Source organism: Rhinolophus sinicus, chromosome 3 (assembly GCF_057876585.1).
Source record: "Rhinolophus sinicus isolate RSI-liver-muscle chromosome 3, RSI-T2T, whole genome shotgun sequence".
NCBI classification, from domain to species: Eukaryota; Metazoa; Chordata; class Mammalia; order Chiroptera; family Rhinolophidae; genus Rhinolophus; species Rhinolophus sinicus.
In genome coordinates, this window is record NC_142503.1 from 89,583,595 (window position 1) to 89,605,786 (window position 22,192).

A 22,192-nucleotide genomic window follows, 5' to 3' on the forward strand; every position below is an offset into this window, starting at 1 on the left:
CTGAGTCCAGGCTCTCACGTGCGCAGCCGGGCAACAGCACCCTCAGTCTCCCCCACCCCGGGAGACACGTGAGTCTGCCGGCCACCCCTCCCGGGAAGTGAGGACAAAAAGCAACAGCGACCCTGGAATTCTATACAGGCAGAGCATCGGACACCTAAGATTACGCGCTCTCTGCGCAAGGTAGGGCGGGGCTCCCGAGGACCTCATCCTAAAGCGATCACCGGGGAAGCGGAAGCGTAGGGAAACGAGGGCCGACAGCAACAGAGGTTCCGGTAGGTGTTTTTTTCTCCGTTCTCCGGTACCTGGGTAATGGCTGGGGCCAGGGATCGAAGGTCTGCACTAGCCCGGAGGGTGATGTGAACGCCTGGACTGGGACGGGTTCGGTCCTCTGGACTCGGAGGTCAGAGTGAGTTTCCGAGAGGAGGCGGCGCCTCGCTCGTTCTGCTGAGGGAAGGAGAGATTAGGGGATTCTCTTGTTCCTAGCCCCGCCCCCATGCTGTTTTCTGTGCCGAGAGCGTTTTTTGTTTAAAAACTGCTTGTTCTTGTAAGCCCGGTTCAGGTGCCGTCCTCTGTATGAGGCTCTCCTACAATTCTGGCTGTAACGTTCTTTATTCTTTTCCTCCGACGCCTTTTCACTCGCCGCTTCTCTCGAGCGCAACTACCCCTCTTACACCGCCAGACACCTTGATCTTGTTTACCTCCTACCTGTTATCTCCCTTGGGAGGCTTCCTCTGACTCCCAGGCTGGGCCAGGGCCTTCACATTTCCCTGGTTGATAACAGAGCGGTCATTCCCGTGTCTTTGTCCTCCCAGCCCGTGCGCGCTGGGGCAGGGACCAGATTCCAGCGTAGGGGAGACAAGTACAAAGACCACTGATTTGGAAGTCAGGACCCCCCCAATCAGAGTCAGACTCTGCTAGTTCCCAGCTGTGTGACCCTGACTTGAGCTTTTGAAGTTTGATTCCTCATCTGTAAGGTTGTTAAGGAGAATTCATGGAAGGAGGTTTAGGGGTGGGGAGGACTTTGTAAACCATCAGACACCCTACAGAAGGGAGAGACTGAATGAATTTGGGGGAGAGGAGTCAGCTATGCTTAAAGGTAAGAGATAACCTGAGTTCTCTTTGCCAGCTAGACAATGGTATGAGACTTGAAAAAAGTGCTTTGCTGTTTACATTTGAGTTGAACTACTGTATGGGCTTTACATGACTTGTCTCTATGTAGTATGTTTGTTGGGTTTAAAAGAGAACTTGGCAATCTGGCTACTCGTATTCCACTGCCCTTATTTTACAGATGAGACTGAGGACCAGGGAGGGAATGTGACCCTCTCCCCCAAAAGTCACAGAGTAACTGGTAGAGCTGGACAAGAACCTAAGCCTCTAACTGAAGAGACCAGAGATTTTTCTGTTACACTCTTGGGAAGCAGACCCTAAGGTACTTTGGTTTTATACTGTCTTTTTCCCTCATGAGAGCACTCATTCTCTCAGCTCCCCTAATCGTAATTCTTTTCATACTGTATTGTAATTGTCTTTTTACTTTCTATCTCTTTGCTAGAATGTCACCTTATCGAGGACAGAGGTTGTGTCTTATTCATTGTTCTATGTTCCCAATATCCAGTAACAGGGCAGGCTCTTAGTTGATATCCGTTAATGATAATAACAAAAATCGATTAAGCACACATTAAATGCCATGTATGTTATACACAATTATAATTAAATCTTTACAATGACCCTGTAGTGTAGGTTCTATTATCCCTATTTTACAGATGAGATAACATGGAAGTGAATATGAACCAGAATGGTAGCTGGTGAAGAACTCCTTTGGGTATCTGAGGTTCAGAAACCAGTTCATTTAATTTTCCCCTCCAGATCTTCGCAAAGTATCTTGTGGGGGAATAAAATGCCTAAAGTCAAAAGAAGCCGGAAAGCTCCTCCTGATGGCTGGGAGTTGATTGAGCCAACACTGGATGAATTAGATCAAAAGATGAGAGAAGGTGAGTGGAGGAGTTCCTGTTTTGGTGGGGTGCATCCAAGGGTCACAGGCTTAAATGCCTCCAGGGAACAGACATAAATGCAAGTATAAATGCAAAGAGTGCAACACTGTGACCTCCTGACACTGACATGTTTTGTTTACGTATTAATTGTGGGAATACAGTAAGTGTTGGAAAGTAAGATAACACTAATGAAAAGGTCCTCAAAAATATTTTTGGACAAATTTGAATATAAAAGCTTTAGGGAATATAAAGCAAATAGTCTACCTGTAATTATTTACTGCTTTGGCTGGATGTATATTTAAAATCATACTGAATATATTTACTTGGGAAAATCCTGTTTTTTCACTTTTTTCTGAAACATTTTATTCAGATTTTTCTTGTCTCTGACACTGTTTTCATCATCTTTGTTTTTGCATCATCTACCAGTTTTCCAGAATGCGCCATCTTCATTTCCCTCTAAATGCTGTGTGATCCTGTACTTTGTGAATTCAGTGTAGTTTGGTTTTTGGAAATCTTATTTGAATACCCAAGCTTCTGTTTGCCTTATTTGATCACAGTGTTACCACTTACTAAATTACTTTTTTTTAAAACATTTTTTTTATTGATTTACTAAATTACTTTCTAAAGTAATCGTTTTTTTAAAGCTTTTAGGTAATTAACCCGTGTTATGAAGTCATACCTCCAGCAATAAGTACTAATTAAATCAGTGTTAAATTACTTTGCCTCCTTCTTTCAAAACCTCTATTAAATACCTAGAACTTAGTTATCAAGATCATTTTGAGCTGAAAGATTTCGTCCCCACACAGATCTTTATTCAAAATAAAGAAACTGGAGAATGCTGTAATAAATCAGATTTTGTAAATCCTTGAAAATAAATCTACTTCCTCTTTTTTTTTTTAATTTATTGGGGTGACAGTTGTTAGTAAAATTACATAGATTTCAGGTGTACAATTCTGTATTACATCATCTATAAATCCTATTGTGTGTTCACCACCCAGAGTCAATTCTCCTTCCATCACCATATATTTGATCCCCTTACCCTCATCTCCAACCCCCCACCCCCCTTACCCTCTGGTAACCACTAAACTATCGTCTGTGTCTATGAGTTTCTGTTTCTCATTTGTTTGTCTTGTTCTTTTGTTGTTTTTGTTTTATATACCACATATCAGTGAAATCACATGGTTCTCTGCTTTTTCTGTCTGACTTATTTCGCTCAGCATCATACTCTCAAGATCCATCCATGTTGTCACAAATGTTACTTCCTCTTTTAAGGGATGACTTTTGGGTATTTAGATGTATATGATACTCTTAACTCCAAAACAAGTCTTTTCTCTCCCATTTTTATTAACCAGATAGCCCGTTAGCATTTCTTTGCTTTCCCATTTTGCTCTTCCTACCACTACAAAGAAAACAGTGGATGGCAGCTGGGACCAGACTTGGCTTCAGTGTTGGGAACAGTGGGGAGCTCTGGGGATGTGGAAGCCTGGAGAGGGGCAGAAACTGCTGCTTACCTCAAACCCATTTTACCATTGGAATGCAGGCTCAGCATAACCAAATTTGCTACCTTTTTTTTCCCCAAGAGAAGCCAAAAATCTAGCTGTTTTATGTGAACTCTTCTAATTTAAAATTCAAACTTAAAAAAAAAATAGTTTTTATGGGAAGAACCAAACAAAGCGTGCCTTCAGGCTGGCTGGGACTGCCAGCTTCTAGTTTGGAGCCTCCAGCACAAGTTTGGCCTGTGGAATCTGTGGCTGTACTCCTAGGCCATGGGGGACCTTTGTGTGGCCTTTGGCACAGAAAGTCCCAAAGCCAGTGGCATTAGCAGGCCCTTACTTCTTCCTGATCTGAGGGCCATGTACAGGACAACTCACTTATTGAAGCAGTTGGCATTGTTATCTTAGGAAGGAAAATTTGTTTTCTTTTTTAGTTCCCCAGTATTTCCTAGCTCAGATCTTCATATGTCTCTGAGCTCATCACGCAAGTTTTTGTATAGGCACTGTCACCCTGTAAGTCACCAAAACCAAAAGACTGGTGTAGGGATAAGGGGCAGAGACGGGAATCGTGTGGCAGAGGTTCTGTGGAGGTTGGCAAAGGACTGTCTCTGCACTGTGACCAGGACTTGTGAAGACCTTTGTTTTTATAAGGACTTTTTAAAACTAATTGAAAATCAAGCATAGTCAACACTTGCGTAATAAACATTTCATTAGACTTTTAAAGACTAGTACCTTAAAAGGACTGTTACCCAGGTTTTGAAGTTAATGGGGCAGTGTTTGGCATTAGCAAAGAGGCAGAAACCGAAGTCTAGTTTATGCTGTGGTATCTCCTGCCTCTGGCCTCTTTTCATATCCTCAGAGTAGCAGGACGCATCACCCATTGAAAGCTGCCTTCCACTTTGTGTGTGGACCTGCACAAAGTGATAGCCAAGACTGTCCAAGGGGCTCAGAACCGCAACAATCCTTTCCTTTCACTACCTTTTTTTGGGGTTGGGGGAGAGTAGATGGAAGGGACTGAAGTTGTGGGGGAGGTACATGCTCACCCCCGCCCTTCCATCAGTGGTCTCATCCAGTCACGTGACTTTCGACATTCTTTACCCAGGTGACCAAATGTCTTCTCCAGCCTTGACTCCAGATTAAACACCAACTGCCTATTGGGTGGCTCCATTTGGGTATCTAAAAACATCTCAAACTTAACATGACCAGAATTGAATCCTCATTCACACCCCAAAGCTGCTTCCCTTCTTAGGCCACAAACTGTGGAGCTGTCCTTGACTCCCCTCTTTCTTTTATTCCTCCTATCCAAGCATCCAAGACATCCAGATTCCTAAAAAGGGTGGCAGAACAGAGGGAAAATTGTCACAGATAAATCAGACTTGAGACAAGTCAATCAAAGACAACATCTGGACATTGTTTGAATCTTAGTTCAGACACATCAGGTGTCAACAGGTATTTTTGAGGCAATCTGAAAATTGAACATGGACTGATTATGGGATGCTAATAAGGAAATGGTTGATTGTGTTGGGTGGGATATTGACATACGTAGGTATTTTTTAAAGTCATTAGTATGTTAGAGATACATATGTATTTACAAATGTGATGCTTGATGTTTGAGATTCCTTTTTAAAATACTTCCAATTCCTTCACTCCCCAAAGTGGGCAGAACTAGATAAAATAAAGCTAGCTGTTATTGTTGAAGCTGAGTGATAGGTACTTGGGAGTTCAGTAAACTGTTTTCTTTTGTGTATATTTGAAATTATGCATAGTGAAATCTTAGAAAATTCATGAATCTAAAATCTTGCCTCCTTTATCCCATCTACCCCCACCACCTGGTCCAGCTACCCTTACCTCTCATCTGGATTACCGCAATAGCCTCTTGCGTCTCCTCTCCCTAGAGTCTTCTCCAGGGTGAGGGTTTTAAGTCATATACCACTGACCCTTTAGTGGTTCACCTCCCCATCAGAGCAAAACCAAAGTCCTGGGGCCTCCCAGGCCAGACATACACTCACCCCAGCTCCCTCGAGCTCTATCCCCTACCTCCCCCCCTCATTCACCTCCCCCAGCTCTGTTTTTCCTTGATCCACACGTAGTCCCACCTCAGCATCTTAGCGTTGCTGTTTGCTCTGCCTCTTGAGCATGTTTGTCCCTCATTTTTCTTTTTTAAATTGAGATATAATTGACAGAACATTGTATTAGTTTTAGGTGTGCAACATGATTTGATATAAGTGTATATTGCAAAATGATTATAGTAAGTTTAGTAAACATCCATCACCTCAGTTACAATTTTTTTTTCTTGTGATAAGAACTTTGAGATCTACTCTCAGCAACTTTCAGATCTACAAAATGGTATTGTTAACTATAGTCACCATGCTGGACATTACATCCCCAGGACTTACAACTGGAAATGTGTACCTTTTGACCACCTTCACTCATTGCACCCACCTCCCAGCCCACCAATACCCCTTGTTTCTTAAGGTCTCCTCTGATCAGATGTCTCCTGTGTGACTTTGATCACCTATATAAAATGGCAGTCCCCCCTTTCCCCACTTGCCATCTCCTTCCATGTTTTCTTTTTCCCTATGCCATTACCACTTAGCACCAGGTGGTAATCAGCTTCCCTCTCCTGGAACTCAGCTGCAGGCCTTGTCTGTCCTCCCCGCGGCTGTGTCTTGGGCACCCAGAGCACAGCCTCGCCCCTGGCAGGTACGCAGTGTGCATTTGCTGTGTCCTTGACACCCGCAATGGATCAGAATCCTGTTTGTTGGGCTGAATTATAAGTCCTAGGTAATAAAATGGCCTCAAAGTTGGAGAAAGGGAGATACAGGTTTTTTACCATTCCTCACCTTTCCCTTCTGCCCTAAAAACCAAGAGGTGGTGGTAGACAAAGACGAATTTGTGACAGCTGAGAGAAAGACTTGCCTCGTGGCAGGTGTGAGCTGCTGCCTGACCCCCTATATACTGATAGAGCAGTTATTTCCTGAAGGCCCGCTGCTATGAACTTTCAGACTTGTCCTTTTTTTTCCTCTCTCTTATCCCTAACGGACTTCAGGAAATGAAATTAGATGTCCATCTATAGGCCCAGAATTACCTTGAGAAATTATTATGCTGTAGAAATAGGTCTAGAAGGATGAAGACCAGGGTGTTACCAGAGGTTATCTTTGAATGATTTCTTAAACTCTTTGGTTTCTAATTTATTAAAACTATTTTAAATTTAAAACAATTATGTTTAAATCATGTGGCTTATGTTTTTGCTTTAATTTTAAAAAACAGCTCTATTAAGATATAAATCATATGTAAAACTTGCCCTTTTAAAGTATTCAGCTAAGGGGTGTGTGTTCAGTATATTCAGAGTTGGGCAACAACCATCACCCCAATCAATTTTACATTTCATCACCCCAAAATGAAATCCCATACCCTTTAGTGGTCATTCTCCCCACTTCTTTTCCCCGTATCTCCCAGTTAGTTCTAAGCAACAGTAATTTACTTTGTCTGTAAAGACAGACTCATACAATAGGTGGCCTTTGGGGACTAGTTTCTTTCACTTAGTGTAATGTTTTCAAGGTTCCTCCAGGTTGTGGTATGTCAGTACTTCTTTCCTTTTTATGGCTGAATAATATTCCATTGTGTGGCTAGGTCACATTTTATCTGTGCATCAGTTGATGGACACAGGGGTTATTCCTTTTAGCTGTTGTGAATAATGGTGCTGTGGACACTTACATACAGGTAATCCCCATAGAATACATCGTTGTGTTCCTAAAAACCTGTGTTATACAAATCTGTATTATACAAAACAAAGAACTAGTATAAAAAAGGGGGGTTAGGTTCCAAAAATTAAGAAAACAGACTATTATATTTTTATAATTAAGGGAAATATCTTCATTAAAGCAATTTTCACCAAAACTATAACATGTTAATATGTATTAAATGTTTTCTTCGTCATCACTACTAAGTTTTTATTATGTTCCGTGTTGTTCAGGGATTTCTCTAATTCTCAAACTGTTAGAGTGAAACCATGTTCTAGGATGCCGGGTTGTACGAAGGGTTTCCCCAATTCTCGAACCGTGTTATAGAAGTGCTGTGTTATACGGGGGTTACCTGTACAAGCTTTTGTGTACATGTGTACGTCCAGTTCCCCCGCCAGACTGTTTTCACAGCAGCTGCACCATTTTACCTTCCCACCAGCAGCGTATGAAAATTCCTATTGGTCCACATCCTCAATACCTGTCAGTCTCATTTTGACTATAGCCACTCTGGTGGGTATAAAATAGAATTGATTCTTTATTCCTAGTTATTTTAAAAAATAAAACAAAACCAAAAAAACACCACAAAATCAGATGTGCAGATTAACCCTCCCTGCTAAAACAAAACACAACGCCCCCTTCTCCCCAGCTGAGACGGAGCCACACGAGGGGAAGAGGAAAGTGGAGTCTCTATGGCCCATCTTCAGAATCCATCACCAGAAAACCCGCTATATCTTTGACCTCTTCTACAAGCGGAAAGCCATCAGCAGAGGTAAGGGGCTGAATGCACTCTTGGCCTTTCTTGCCTGAGTGGCTTTCAGATTTATTTAAGTAATGGATCTAACAGCCTCAGCAAGTTTCATGATTCTTTTTAACCACTAAAAAAGGTGGGGAGGGGACACTGTTGGCTAAATAGTCTTTTTTAATGAGGTAGTGATGGGCCAGGGGAGGGGCCAGCTGACACCATGGACTGATGCCCTTTCCCCATCTTTTTGACAGAACTATATGAATATTGTATTAAAGAAGGCTACGCAGACAAAAACCTGATCGCAAAATGGAAAAAGCAGGGGTACGAGAACTTATGCTGCCTGCGGTGCATTCAGACACGGGACACCAATTTTGGGACAAATTGCATTTGCCGAGTCCCCAAAAGCAAGCTGGAAGTGGTAATGTCTCTATTCCTATACAATGTCTGATGATTGAGTTTGATGTTACATTCAGTTCAGATTTCTGTCCTAGTTGACGCCAAAGGATTTTACACTCTTTGGGGGCTGGAATATAGTTTGGTCTCTGGATGTGCTGCTGGCCATTCCACCTGGGAGTAAATTCCTCTCTCCAGGAATCCATGCTAGGTAGTTTGGCAGTAATCATGTTTGCTAGGTCTGGGGCCACTCCATCTTTGGGCAAGTGATTGAACTTCATGCCTCACTTACGACACGGGAGTAACGACACCCACCCTCACAGTGGTTGGGACTAAGTTAGGGAAGGGTGGCTGGTCAGCAGTGCTCACCCTTCAGCCATCTTTTTCTCCAGGCCTCCTTTTCTTCACTATGATGCTTTAATTACACTGCATTTCATCTGTCAGAACATACTTTTCCAAACTAGGCTGGGCAGTTCAGGAATGGGCAGCTCGGGAATGGTGCTGGGTGTGCAGTAGCTGAGCTCAGGACGCGAGCGAGCCCCTCTGAAATGGAGCTGCAGGAGGAGGCCGGGAAGTTACTGCCTGGCCATTAGCCATTCATGCCTTTTGAGTGTAGCCTCTTAGCTGACTATTGTTAGCCCAGCTGGGAGGTCAGGCCCCATTGCCCATCTTCTGGGTCAGCCTTTCACACCTGGGTCAGGTGTCGCATCACAGTCCCCTGACTCTGCATACTACTTACAACTTATAGAGCTTCAGCTCCAGTAGGCAGCTATCTCCCTGAATCGTCTGGAAGGTCAAGGACAGGCATTCTGAGCAGTGGAAAGTGAGCAAGGGCTGCCTCCCCAAGGGAAGGCCCTGGGTGTTAGTTTTCGGGGTGGGGGAGGGGGGCAGGCAGAGACAGATGGCAGAGTGGCAGAAGCCCCCCTCATCTGAGAACACCAGGATTCCATGGCAGTGCCTGGTAGGGGTGCTGCCCCAGCCTGCCCTGGGGCCAAAACAGCCTGCTTTAGATTTAGTTGGTTGGGTTTCACCTAACTTATCAGATCTTGTTTGCTTAGACAAGTCCTACTCCAAAAAAGAGGAAAAAGGAAAATAAATAGAAACCACTGCTCTGGGGTCTTCTGCCTGCTGGGCAGGCAGGCCCCTGGCCAAGGTGGGCGAAGACTGTCCCCCTGGGGGATTCAAGTGCACACCCTTCTTTCTCGGGGCCTCACTAGAAAGTTCCACTGCCCAGGCGAGGCCCTGAGACCCCGGCAGTAGCATATCCGCCTCCAGCTTACTGCACAGTATGTCATGCTCACTTCACAGGGTAACAAGAGGCATTCACAGATTTCCCCCCCTTTTTTGGAGAGGAAAAAGTGTTTATGTTGAATTGCGTAAATTAAATGCACACAGAGATGTAACTTTAGTATGAACAACAGCTGTTTCCATCTTCATGAGGGAACCAAGTTACCAAGTTTTCCCCATGCAGAACTGGCACGGAGTTTCTGAGGTGTCCTATATGGAGTGACTGTCCCATTGCCAGCCTTCTTGGCGAGAGCATTACTGGGGGTGGGGGTGGCACATGAAGGGGTGCAGTGTCTCAGCTGTCCTCTGTTGCAGGGCCGGATCATTGAGTGCACGCACTGCGGCTGCCGGGGCTGTTCCGGCTGAGGCAGGCCCTCGGGCCCGGACCCCTCTCCACCCAGGACTTCAGATTTGCAGGTTTCTGCCTATCATGCCGCCCCCTTTCCTGGGAGCAGCTCTTCTTGCAGAGTGGTACCCCAGGCCTGAGTTGGAACATGGTCTCTACATGTGAAGGCTTTGGTGTTCATCAGCTATGATTTATAAAAATAAATCTTGAAACCTTTGGGCCCTGCATTCATTCTTTCAGAGCCAGGAGTCTATGGGGCCCTGGAGACCAGTCGCCCTTGGGGCATGATATTGACTCCACCTCATCCGTGCCGTGAGACCCTGATCAAGTTCATTTTTCTCATCAGTGATTACAACCTGTCAGGCGAGGATAGCCTAAGATGACGTGCCAAGGTGGCCCAAGCTGCACTGTGACCTACTGTGAACTTGTCAGGCACCCTACGCCCAGCATTTGTCCTCATTCCAATGCCGGCAAAATGCTGCAGCTCTTCCTCTGGCCGGACCTTTCTCATGCTTGAGGCTACAGCAATGTTCGTGTGTCTTTAGCATGAAAGGGACTCCTGGGACTCCCACAGAGCACTACGTAGGCTGTGCACTTTGTTCCAGCTCTGCTGGAGGTCCCCCAGGGCCTCCCCATCATCTGCCCCCATGGCTTCCGTCCATAGCAGCCTCGGGAACGCTGTCTTGGTCCCCCTTAGGCTTGGTCTGGAACTTCTGCCACGGATGGGGGGTTTCTTCTGCTGGCATCACTTTCAGCCACTGCTTATAATAAGCTCTAAAGCCATCAATCTTCTCCAAGTAGGTGTTTTTCCCTTTGTACTGTAATTAGAAAAGCATGGGATTCAGGGGTTCAAGGAGCACAATTAGAATCACTACACACTACCTACTGCTAATCCCAAACCACAGCAGATGGCCTAGCCTCAGGGAAACTGTTCCCTCTTCCAGGTGGTTAAGAGGAAAGGGCACAAAAGCTACTCAATACCTGAGTAGTGTACTGTAGAGAAGCAAAGTTGCTGGACGAGGCAGACCCAGACTTCCACTGCAGACAGTCCTTCCTAACTGTGCTGGCCCTGCTCCTAAACCCAGCAGGGGTGTCACCCCTGGCCCCCAGGCTACAACCGCTGGGTCCCACCAACTGCCTCCACAGTCTGACGAGTGGCGCCCCTCGCCACAGCCACTGTCTCCCTTCTTACCCTCATCTCAGCACTGCTGCAGCGGTCTCTACAGAGAGGTGGAAAGAAAAGGAGCAAACAAAATGTCCTAGGCAGATACCAAAGGAAGCTGGTAGAGGATAGATGGAAGAAACAGACAAAGCATCAGAGAGAAAGGCTTACCACATGATGATGAAACGGTTGATTCAAAAGATTTAACAATTCTAAACTTACATGTACCTAATAGAGCCTGAAAGTACATAAAGTAAAAACCTGATGTGGGGACACAGCCAGGAGTGAAGTTTCCAGGCCCTCGGCCTCACATGGAAAGGTGCTGGCTCAGGTAGTAAATGGCCATCAACTGTGATTGGATGGCCATCAGCTGTGACTAGTTGGCCGTCAGCTGTGGCTAGTTGGCCATCAGCTGTAACCAGTGAGCCATTGGCCACTAATATAACGGCTGGGGCTACGCTAGCAAAAAATGGGGGCTAGCAAGAGGATGGTGGCTGAGCTAGCAAGAGCGGATTGCAGTTAGCAAGTGAGGTTGGTTGGCAGAGAGAAGTGGACGGCAGGTTGCAGATAGTGTGGCTCCTGCCTCCTGTGTCTCCAACGCAGCCGCCAGCGAGACTACAGTGGTATAACTCCCCTATCTATGGCTCCGTGGGTGTTCCTTTTTGGCCTCACCATGTCCTGTGTTCTTATATGGGGAGCGGGACCAGAGACCCCGCAGGCCGCCTCGCACGACACCTGACTATCAGAAATCCGTCCACCACCATAAGGGAGTATGAATATGATTGGAATACAATAAGCTCTAAGGCCAGTGGTAGTCTGGTGACTGCTGCCTGAACCTGAGAAGACCTTAGTGGGCCCTATACCACACAGGGAAGAGACAGTCGGCTAACTCGATTTTTGTCATACACAACCAACAAAAGACTAGTATCCAGAATACATAAAGAACCCTTAAGAGTCAGTAAGACAAGCCTAAGTGCCCAGCTGTGCCCTCTGCCTGGCATACTCTCCACGGCTGGCTAATTCTTACTAAGCCTTCCTCAAGCATCAGCTGCACAGTTGTCCCTGACCCCATGTCCCCACGGCTCGGCGTGTCCTTGCCAACTTAGCTCCCTCCCCATCGGGCTCATGCTCCTCCAGGCCACAGCTGCTCTGGAGTTGATCAGCACAGGATCTGACTCAGTGGACCTAAAAACAACCCCCAGAGCCTGACAGCCACAGAGCAGCAAGGAGAGAAGTGGCCATTGCAGAGCAATGTGTCACTGCCCTAGTGTCACCCCCATTCACTTGACAACAGTCTCTACTGGTTATCAGGTAATGGGCAGGCACCAGGGATCCAGGTGAGCAAGGCAGACCGTCTCCGCCTCTAGGAGCAAGAGTCACGTGTGTGCACATGTAATCACAGGCTGTAAAGCATGGTGACAAGGGAAGGGAGGCAGCCCGCAGGGCATCTCTGAGAAAGCCATTTAGCTGAGACCTCCTGGATGAGAAGGAGCCAGTTGTGTGAAAAGCAGGGGGATACAGAAAACAAAAAGCCTAAGGCAGGAAACTGGCTGGTGTTATCTAGAAAGGATGAAAGTTTTGTGGGACTGAAGAGTAAACAAAAGGAAGAGTGGCCTGACATGAAGGAGCCACAGGGACCGGGTCCAAGGAGTTTGTCATTGCTCCTAAGGGAAGCCACTGACAGTTTAAAGCAAGGGCATACCAACCCCAGAAGGCCAGAACCGGGGTGAGGATGGCATTGGTTAAGGAGACCATGGGCCCATTAGAGCTCGGTGCACATACCCGGTCATAGGTGGGTGGGTACTGGGCGGCAAACTCCAGTTGGCGGATGACCACTTCATTCACCGGGACTCGGTTCTGCCTCATGTCCTTCAGGATACTGATGAGATAGGTGTAGTCCAGCTTCTTGAGAGCCGCGTTGATGAGAGTGCTGTAGATGTGGGTGTTGGGGACCATCTGGGATTTCTGGAACATCACACAATCAGCGAGATGACAGCGACCCTTGCGGCTAAGCCACTGCGGCATGTCTGGCTTGGGGAGTTACTCTGCCCGTCAGGTCTGCTCTGCAGACCAGCGACCAGGGACAAGAAGGGCAGAACCTCGGAGCAACAAAAGGAAAGCACGCATGCCCGCTCTGCAGATCCACCCCACACGGCTAAGTCCCTTCCCCTCTCAGCCCTGAGAACTGAGAGAGAAGAATGCTGCTCTCAGAGATTAACAGACTCAGGCAGTAAACCACGGGCAGGAGACCTCTTCCCCAGCTCTTGGCTGTGGATTTACAGCACCCCTGCCCCCCAACAATTCTGATACATTCCTGCTCCAGTCTACCCTCTATCCCTCCAGTGTTGGGGCCCAGACCTGTCCCCACGCCTCACTCTCACCCACTGCCATCTTCAAGACTGTAACATCCTTGCTCTGCACGCCCATTCCTGCAGCAGCTCACCAGGTCCTTTCTCCCAAATTGGGCCAATGATCATTCTACACTTGAAGGTAGTACAATCCCCCTGCCCCTTGCCCCCCTCCCACAGTTATCCTGTCTGGGTACAGAGACCTGGGGGATTTGGGAGGGCCCCCACTCCTTCCCCCACTCAGCTTTCTTCCTAAGCACCGCCCGAGTGCCCCTCAGCACCACAGGTCCTACCCAGGCCTGGGCCCACTCACCTTCATGTCTGCCAGCAGCTGCAGACCGTCCCCTGGTCTGTGACACGCAATGGCCAAATTACAGAATGTCTGCAGGTTGGGGACAATTCCCCTCTTTGCCAGGACTGGCAGCAGCGCCTGTGGGGACAAACATGGCACCCAGTAAGCTGTAACCCACCAGCCCTGGCTAGAGCCTTCTCTGTCAAAGCGAGGGGATGAATGCTGGAGACTCCAGGGGCATGGCACAGCTCTGCTCCCAGGCCTCAGGCGCCCCCTGCTGGCCTCAGCCGGGCATCCAAAGGCCCAGGCTCCTGTCCAGCCACTTCTCAGAGCCCAGCCCCCCCAAGTTTAGCTGCGCTCCACATCCAACCTGGCTCCTAGCTTGCCTGTCTCCAACATGCTGTCCCTTCTCCCGGAATGCCCTTAATATTCCTGCTCCTCTGTTTGCCATCCATCCCCACACTTGGGCCTTCAGTGTTCCTGGAACAGCAGGGGCCTCGAGGGCTCACGGTCCCACGGTCCCGGGTGGCAGACAACACCAACAGTGTGGGAAGTGCTGGCTGAGAGGCCTGAGCAGGGGCGAGGGAGAGAACAGGACACCTGTCAGCCTGGCTGGGTCAGGGAGGGCCCCATCACATTTAGCTTATGTAGGGAAAGGTACCCTCTGCGCTGTGCGCCTGAACGCAGAGGCTATGTCTTTGTCGTATTTGATGCTCACAAGTGCCCAGGTCAGTGCCCTGGCAAAAAAGACACCACATAGACACATGTCGTATGAATGAACAAAATCCTGTGAGAACCCCGGCGTCCCCACATGTGAAACAGGGAAAGCCAGATACCAGCGTGCCTCCTGGGGTGGTCAGGAAAGGAAGAAATGGAGGGGAAGCTCTTAGAACACTGTCTAGCACAAAGTGCGATGTCAGAGAGACTGAAGCGTAGGGACACGCAGGAGCCACCAGCCTCAGGCCACCACGGCCCCCTTCCCTTATCAGTGGGCGAATGTGTTTGGTGTCTGCCTCCCACCCATCGGTGCGCTCCTTGAGGAGGGCAGGGAGTGCAGCTGGCTGGTTCATCACTCAGTTCCCAGTTTCTCAGCAGAGCCCGGAACGGGCTCGGGACAGTCTGCCCAACGGCAGGAATGGACGACACCTGGCAGGGAGCCAGGTCCGGCAGTCGGACTGGTCAGAGCAGAGAAGGGGGGCCCAGCCCAGAGACCGGTGCCTGCCTCCACACCCCTCACCTTCGCCCCCTCCAGATCGCCCAGCTTGCTCTTCTTCCTCATCAGAGTGTTGAAGAACGTCACGTCAGCCTCCACCTGGTGTGAGTCCAGGACAGTCAGCAGCGAGGACTCTGCAGGGCTCCCCGGCTCCACCACCTCGGCCAGCAACGTGAGGGTTTTGATGTCAGGCCGAAGCCCGTGCTCTGCCATCTTGCCCAGGAAGCCCTCCAGGCCCCCCATCAAGGCCAGCCTGTCAGCTGGGGTGGTCACAGTTCCAAAGGAGACCACAGCCGGGGGGACGGCCCCCAAGGTCAGTAAGTTGGCCTCCAGCCCCCAGGAGGCAAGGGCCGTGTCAGGAGGGTCCACCTTGGTTTCCACTTCAGGCTGGGCCTCGCTGGAGACGCTGGCCTCCCGAGGCTCTTGAGGCCTTTCAAGTGCCTGAGAAGGTTCCAGAAACAGCTGCTTCTCCAGAGTCTCCACATGCAGACTGGCTGACACGCCGTCAATCATCCCGGCCCGGGCTGCCCTCCTTGCCCGCCGCCTGCCTTCCGGGGGCTGGAGCAACACCATTTCCTCCCGGGGCCTCAGGAGCAGCATGGAGGCCACGTCTGGGTCCCCCAGGCCACAGTCCCGAGCTGCCCCCAACAGCAGGTTGTAGATGTGCCGGCTTGGTTGGAGCCCTAAACTCAGCATCTGCCTCCACACCTGCCAGGGAGAGACAGCCTCAGCTCTGTGCTCCGTCTCCGGAGGGAGCAGGTACCGGGCTCAGCAAACAGCCAGCAAACACCAAGGGCGAGGGACAAACGCGGAGAGCATCTGACCTCACACCAGGCCCTGGGCAACTAAGAATCTGAAGTGTCTGGGAACTCTCTGGGAGATTTCATGGGGGTGCCACTCCTTTCCTCCCTTTAGGTCACCCTAAAACTGGGTCCTGGATCTCTGCCCACTTTGGTACTTCCCTGGGGATGGACAGCCAGGAGGCTAGGTTCTGGAAGAGTCTAAGACAACTTAGGGATTGGATTCAGCTGCACGTCCTGAGTGCAGACTGTGTGCTCTGCCCCATGCAGCCTTCTCAGACGTCCTCGGGAGCAGAGGGCAGAGGAAGACTGCGCCAGGCAGAGAGCCTCACTAGCTGTGGGCTTAGCCCTGTTTGCTCTGAGATGAGACCATTTTCATCCCCACAGCACAGTGTTCTGTGTTCTCCAAAAAGGGCTGCTCTGATCATGCCTGGGTGACCAAGACAGCGCCACAGGGGTTCAAGGTCTCGCTTGCTCCTCTGTCTCCAGACTCAACGGGAGGCCACATTCAGTGGGCCCAGAGCGCGCATCTGACTTCCTGCCCTCAGGGACCAGTGTGCAGGTGAGGTGGGGGCAGGTCAGGCCCAGGTGGGCATACCTGGCAAGAGGGTGGCTGTCCACCAGACAGGGTCTTGAGGAGGGCTAGGGTCTTGGCAGGCACCTTCACAGGTGACGAACTGAGTTTTTGCAGAGATACACATGCTATCCCAGGGTGGCAGGGATTCTGACTCTAGAGCCAGTCGGACCTTGGTTCAAATCCCAGCTCTGCCGCTTAGTGACTGGGAACTTAGGTAAGTTACGTAGCCTCTGGGAGCCTCAGTTTTCTTCTCTGTAAAGCAGGGCTAATGGTGCCTAGCTCAGGAAGTTTAGTAAGTGCATGACACTGTGCACGGCTGCTAGTCTTACAGACCTTTTATAACTAGAACAGATCTAGACCAAGGAGAGGAAAGAATTAGGTCTCGGCTGGTTTGCACTATAAAGAAGCTTGCTGATGGCCAGGGAATGGCCGGCGGCCCCTGCTTCCAGGGAGTCTGCAGAGGGGAGGCAAGCGTTTGGTCCAGGGCTGTCCCAGATCACTGGGGCTTGAACTCTGTGCAGACCAACCACCTGTGGATCCCGCTGAAATCCTGATGTGGACGCAGTGGGGAGGCGGGGTCTGAGACCCTGCCTTTCTGGTACATCCCAGGTAAGGCTGCGGCTGCTGCTCTGTGCCACCCCCTGAAGCTGGAGGGCTCTAGGTGAGCTGTGGCTGACAAGCAGGAGAGCACCCACCACCACTAGTACTGTACCCCACTTGATGAGGGGGTTGGTTCTCTCTGGGGGTCTGAGGTGGGATTAGAGCAGCATGTCTCAACTCTGATGTCCGTGATACTCTCCCAGGATTACATGCAACTCCTGGGGTTCCCTACAGAGATGCTGAGCTGGGGGCCGATAGAGGATGGTTGAGCGAGCACCCCAGGTAGGTGTGCTGCCGGCGGCATGCAGGAACCGTAGCTTAGTAAATGCGGGCTGGCTGCACAAAGGCCGCCAAGCAGAGTAGAAGAGCATGGGCTGGCTGCACCCTCCCTCTCAGGGCGGCCATGCCGCCACCTCCTCTGAGGGCCTGCTCTCCCTGTCGGCTGTAAAACGAGGCTGGTCAGGGGTGGGGGGAGCACTATGCTCTGCAAAAGCCAAAAGATCACCAATATAAAACACCCAGCCCAGGGCAGGGGGAGGAGCTCAAGACATGCATACACGGACATCATGTGCACCCCACACGGGCATACGGGAGAAGCGGGGCAGCAGGAGAGGCAGGCAGGCAGAGCCAGAAGGGACATACCTGCAGGGCATATCGAAAACCTGTCTTCTTGTCCTGGATGCAGCCCATGAGCAGGAAACTGAAGGTCTCCTCTGTGACCGCATGTCCTTTATGAACCATTTCCTGGGGGAGGGAATGAGGTGGTCCTGTTGGGAACCTGCAGCAGAGCCCAGCCCCGCCCGAAGGGTCTGACTCATGACAGACACTCCTGGGGCAGGCCCACATCTGCGTGTCTAGGAGGGCCCTGACCCGGGCTCTGGGGCCAGCTCAGAACCAGCTCCTGAGCGGAGTTGTCCCACTGCTGCCTGCATTTCCTCCTCCCCTTTCCCAGCCCTCTCTTCCAGCTGCTCCTATCATTTCTGTGCAACCCTCTGCAAAGACCACCCCAGTGGTCACTTTTAGCACCTGGACTCAAGGCTTTGGAATTGCAGAGCTGGATTCAAGTCCCAGCTTCACCACTGGCCAGCTGCAGGAGTGCAGGCAAGACTCCCCAGTCTCAGTTTCCTCATCTGTGGCAGGATTTGTCCTGGAGCATCTTGGGACCGACCACACGAGGTGGTGTGGTGCCTGCACACAGCAAGTGCTCAGGGCACTAGTTACTACTGGCTTCTCTTGGGCCCGTCGGGGTTGGCCATTGCCTACTTGAGACACTCCTGCCCCCTCTCAGCACTTCAGGGTCTCTTCCTCAAGCCCATTCTCCTCTGCCCCTTGTCAGCATGGGTGCTCCCACCCCACCACTGCCATTCCCCCGCCTCCCCGTTGCCGACCCTTCCACCTCAGTGAAGTTTTAGTCTGTGTTCTCTCTCCTGCATCATCACAGCTAGTATCTTATCTGATCCCTCTCCCTCACCAGGCAGAGTGACCTGTCTAAAACACAAATCTGACATCTCTGGACAGGTCAGGCCAGAGGCCTGTCAGCCACACTTCCGGAAGCTTACGGTACTGGCCTCGCGCACAGCACCCTCTGGAGGGATGCGTCCCTCACAGGAAGGTCTCCAGGCTCGAGACCATGATCCTGCCTTTCGAGCAGGGCAGGCCACTCAAGGCAGCCAACCCAGGGACTGGCCACAGGCCGCCCTGCACCGCGAGCTGCCGGACAGCCCATCAGGTCCTCTCTCTTGGGATGGGCAGGAGGGACCTTGCTATGTGCAGTGAGGAAAAGCGTCTGTCAGTGACGTACTGAGGGAGACAGCAAGCAGCCACGTCTCTGGGTAACACTAAGAATAAAGAGTGTGACATGCCTGAGGGGAGAGTACGACGACAAGGCTGCCCAGGGCCTTGCTGAGCCTTGACACTACCCTGCTTCTCCTGAGGTTCAGTTGTGGGGACCTAGAGCCTTCCCTGCTTCCTACAAGCCTTCATTTCGGTGTTAACTCCATGTCTTACATCCTTGCAACCCGAGAAAGCAGAACCACCACCCTGCTCTTGGTCCGCCCTTCTCAAACCCCCTCCTGGTCACCTCCGTAAACGGGATAAAAACCCTTCTTACGAGGCCGCTGAGGAGTAGGAGAGGATACAGGCCAAAGCTCTACGCACACAGGTCTCTGCTGTGCTCCCATACTTCCACTCGCCTGCTTCCCTCAAACCCAACACAAGGACCGGTCAGAATCCACAGCTCCCTGGACACTGGGGCTTTTGTTCCTGCTGTTCCTTTGAAGCAGGAGGCCCTCCCTGCTGAGCACCGACTCATCTTTAGCACCATGAGGCCGCCCTCCTCGTGACACCACCGAGTCTCACACAGCAGGACACAGCACACAGCAGCGCACAAAACCCACCACCCCCGTGGGGCTGGGAGCCTCTGAGAGCAATCTCATCGGATTCCTCTGTGAACCCCAGGGCCCAGCTCCAGGCCATCTCACTGGACCCTGAACCTTCCTGCGTGAGGGGCACACATGGCCACAGCCTCACATCGCTACACAGCACAGGTCCCGAGTGGGAGGCAGGAAGGGAGGGCGTCCCCACCTTGAGCACATCGAAGCACATCCTGAGGTCTGCACACATAGCCGTCATCTTCAGCAGGGCATGGTAGGTTTTCAAGTTGAGTTGGAAGTTTCTGGCCTGGAGCTGCTGCCGTAGCTTCAGGGCACTCTGTAGGGCTGAGTCCTTCCAGGGGGACTCAGCGCAGACATTGAACAGGGCTGTATAGGTGGCATCTGAGGGCTCCAGGTCCCGCTTTTTCATCTGTGGAGATGGGGAGAAACTTGGAGGTGGCTCCAGGATCAGCTGGACACACAGGTGACAGATATCCCAAGAGGAAGCTAGAGAGGATTCCGTCACATTGCATTACACAGGCCTGGAATTGGGGCCTGCACTGACGCAGAGCTGAGTGACACATCAGAGCTTGGTTTTCCAAACCTGACTCAGGCAGAGGGACTCTGAAAACTGACCCTGCACCCCAGATGCACCAAACAAGAAACTATCCTGGAAAGGCATTCCATGTTCATGGATTAGAAGACTCAACATACTTGAAATGGCCATATTACCCAAAGCAATATACAGATTAATGCAATCCCCATCAAAATCCTAATGGCATTTTTTAAAGAAATAGAACAAAAAGTTATCAGATAATCACAAAAGACCCCCGAATAACCAAAGCAATCCTAAGAAAAAAGAATAATGCTGGAGGTATCACACTCCCTGATTTCAGCTTATAATACAGAACAACAATAATCAAAACAGGATGGTATTGGCAGAAAAACAGACACACAGACAAATGGAATAGAAATGAAAACCCAGGAATAAACATAAATATGGACAGATAATTTTCAACAAAGGAGCCAAAAACATACAATGGAAGAAAGACAGCCTCTTCAATACATGGTGATGGGAGAACTGGATAGCCATGTGCAAAAGAACGAAACTGGACTGCTATCTGTCACCATGTACCAGAATTAATTCAAAATGGATAAAATACCTAAGTATAAGACCTGAAACAATAAACTACATAGAAGAAAACATACGTACTAAACTTATGGACCTTGGGTTCAAAGAGGATTTTATGAATTTGACTTCAAAGGCAAGGGAAGTAAAAACTAAAATAAACGAATGGGACTATATCAAAGTTAAAAGCCTCTGCACAACAAAAGAAACCATCGACAAAATAGGCAACCAACCGAATGGGAAAAGATTTTCAAAACAACGCTTCCCGGGCTAATATCCAAAATATAGAAGGAACTCATATAATTCAACAACAAAAAAAACAAATAATCCAATTAAAAAATGGGCAGAGGACCTGATTTCTCCCAAGAGAACATACAGATGGGCAATAGACATGCGAAAAGATGCTCAACATCACTAATCATCAGAGAAATGCAAATAAAAACCACAATGAGATATCACCTCACCCCAGTCAGAATGGCTGTCATCAACAAGACAAATAATAACAAGTGTTGGAGAGGCTGTGGAGAAAAACGAACCCTCATACACTGTTGGTTCAGCCACTATGGAAGGCAATGTGGAGGTTCCTCAAAAAATTAAGAATAGCATTACCATATGACCCAGCAATCCCTCTCCTGGGTATCTACCCCAAAAATCTGAAAATATCCGTTAAGATATATGTGCTCCAATGTTCACTGCAGCTTTATACACAGCGGCCAAAATATGGAAACAACCAAAGTGTCCTTCAATAGATGATTGGATAAAGAAGATGTGGTATATATACACAATGGAATACTATTCTGCCATAAGAAAAAATGAAATAGTGCCATTTGTGACAACATGAATAGATCTTGAGATTATTATGCTAAGTGAAATAAATCAGACAGAAAAAGTCGAGAACCAAAATACGTGGGATATAAAACTGAAAGCAACAAAAGAACAAGAGAAACAAATGAAGAAACAAAAACTCATAGACACAGACAATAGTTTAGTGGTTACCAGAGGGTAAGGGGGCAGGGGGGTGGGAGATGAGGGTAAAGTGGATCCAATATATGGTAACGGAAAGAGAACTGACTCTGTGTGGTGAACAATGTGATATATAGATGATGTGATATATAGAATTGTATACCTGAAACCTATGTAACTTTACTAACCATTGTCACCCCCAATAAACTTTAATTAAAAAAAAGAGAAGAAAAGAAAGAAACCATCATCCCCATGGCACTCATCAGCCCCCAGGGCCTGAGGTGCTTGAAGCAGAGTCCTCCCAATGCTCCCACATCTGGCCACCAGGTCGCCCTGACTGTTAAGGAGACCTGGGGCGAATCTGGTCTGGGAAAGAGCTGGGTGGGGCCAATCAAAGCCCAGCTCCAATGTTTACTAACTGAAGGGTCACCGGCAAGTTAGCTCCTCATTGAAAAAATAGGGATGATACTGTCACCTTGAAAAGTTGTTGCAAGGTCAGGTAGGAGAGTGCCCCCAGACCAGCAGCAGCCACATGCATGCTACTGCAACACATCTCAGGTCCCCCCACCCCGTGGAGTCACAGACCCCAGGCTGCAGCCGACTCTGTGCTTATCAAGCCCTCTGGGTAATGGAGCTCCTGGTAAAGCCGAGCACTCAGTGTTTCCCAGAGAAGGGCCACCTGACCCAGGGCAGGCAACAAGCTGCTGAGGAGGGATGTGAAGAGCCCTTCTCTTGGAGTCA

General features: G+C 49.4%; 2 protein-coding genes across 8 annotated transcripts in view; one reads left to right on the forward strand and one right to left on the reverse strand.

The window, feature by feature from the left end:
• Nucleotides 1-133: 133 nt before the first annotated feature.
• Nucleotides 134-10,211, forward strand: BUD31 (BUD31 spliceosome associated protein). Of its 3 annotated transcripts, none has more exons than XM_019718328.3 (6): nucleotides 134-272; nucleotides 1,289-1,429; nucleotides 1,864-1,988; nucleotides 7,871-7,993; nucleotides 8,221-8,387; nucleotides 9,965-10,211. In XM_019718328.3, exons 3-6 carry the CDS (start codon nucleotides 1,895-1,897, stop codon nucleotides 10,013-10,015), a joined length of 435 nt encoding a protein of 144 aa, XP_019573887.1. In that variant the 5' UTR covers nucleotides 134-272; nucleotides 1,289-1,429; nucleotides 1,864-1,894; the 3' UTR covers nucleotides 10,016-10,211. The 3 variants fall into 3 exon arrangements, with proteins under 3 accessions (XP_019573887.1, XP_019573890.1, XP_019573889.1); XM_019718330.3 differs by having other exon boundaries at nucleotides 266-400; XM_019718331.3 differs by lacking the exon at nucleotides 1,289-1,429 and having other exon boundaries at nucleotides 148-272.
• Nucleotides 9,744-22,192, reverse strand: part of LOC109438446 (ATP synthase F(0) complex subunit f, mitochondrial) — a 41,454-nt gene continuing 29,005 nt past the window's right edge. For 2 of the 5 annotated variants that reach the window (XM_074328535.2, XM_074328534.2), the window contains exons 4-10: nucleotides 19,571-19,789; nucleotides 17,630-17,731; nucleotides 15,035-15,718; nucleotides 14,184-14,366; nucleotides 13,819-13,935; nucleotides 12,940-13,122; nucleotides 10,494-10,813 (exon numbers count right to left, since the gene is read on the reverse strand). In XM_074328535.2, coding sequence (XP_074184636.2) covers nucleotides 10,631-10,813; nucleotides 12,940-13,122; nucleotides 13,819-13,935; nucleotides 14,184-14,366; nucleotides 15,035-15,718; nucleotides 17,630-17,731; nucleotides 19,571-19,789 — 1,671 coding nt within the window. In that variant the 3' untranslated portion in view covers nucleotides 10,494-10,630. Of the gene's footprint in view, nucleotides 10,814-12,939; nucleotides 13,123-13,818; nucleotides 13,936-14,183; nucleotides 14,367-15,034; nucleotides 15,719-17,629; nucleotides 17,732-19,570; nucleotides 19,790-22,192 lie in introns of all 5 variants that reach the window. The other 3 variants (XM_019718317.3, XM_019718316.3, XM_088796693.1) reach the window with 2 other exon arrangements.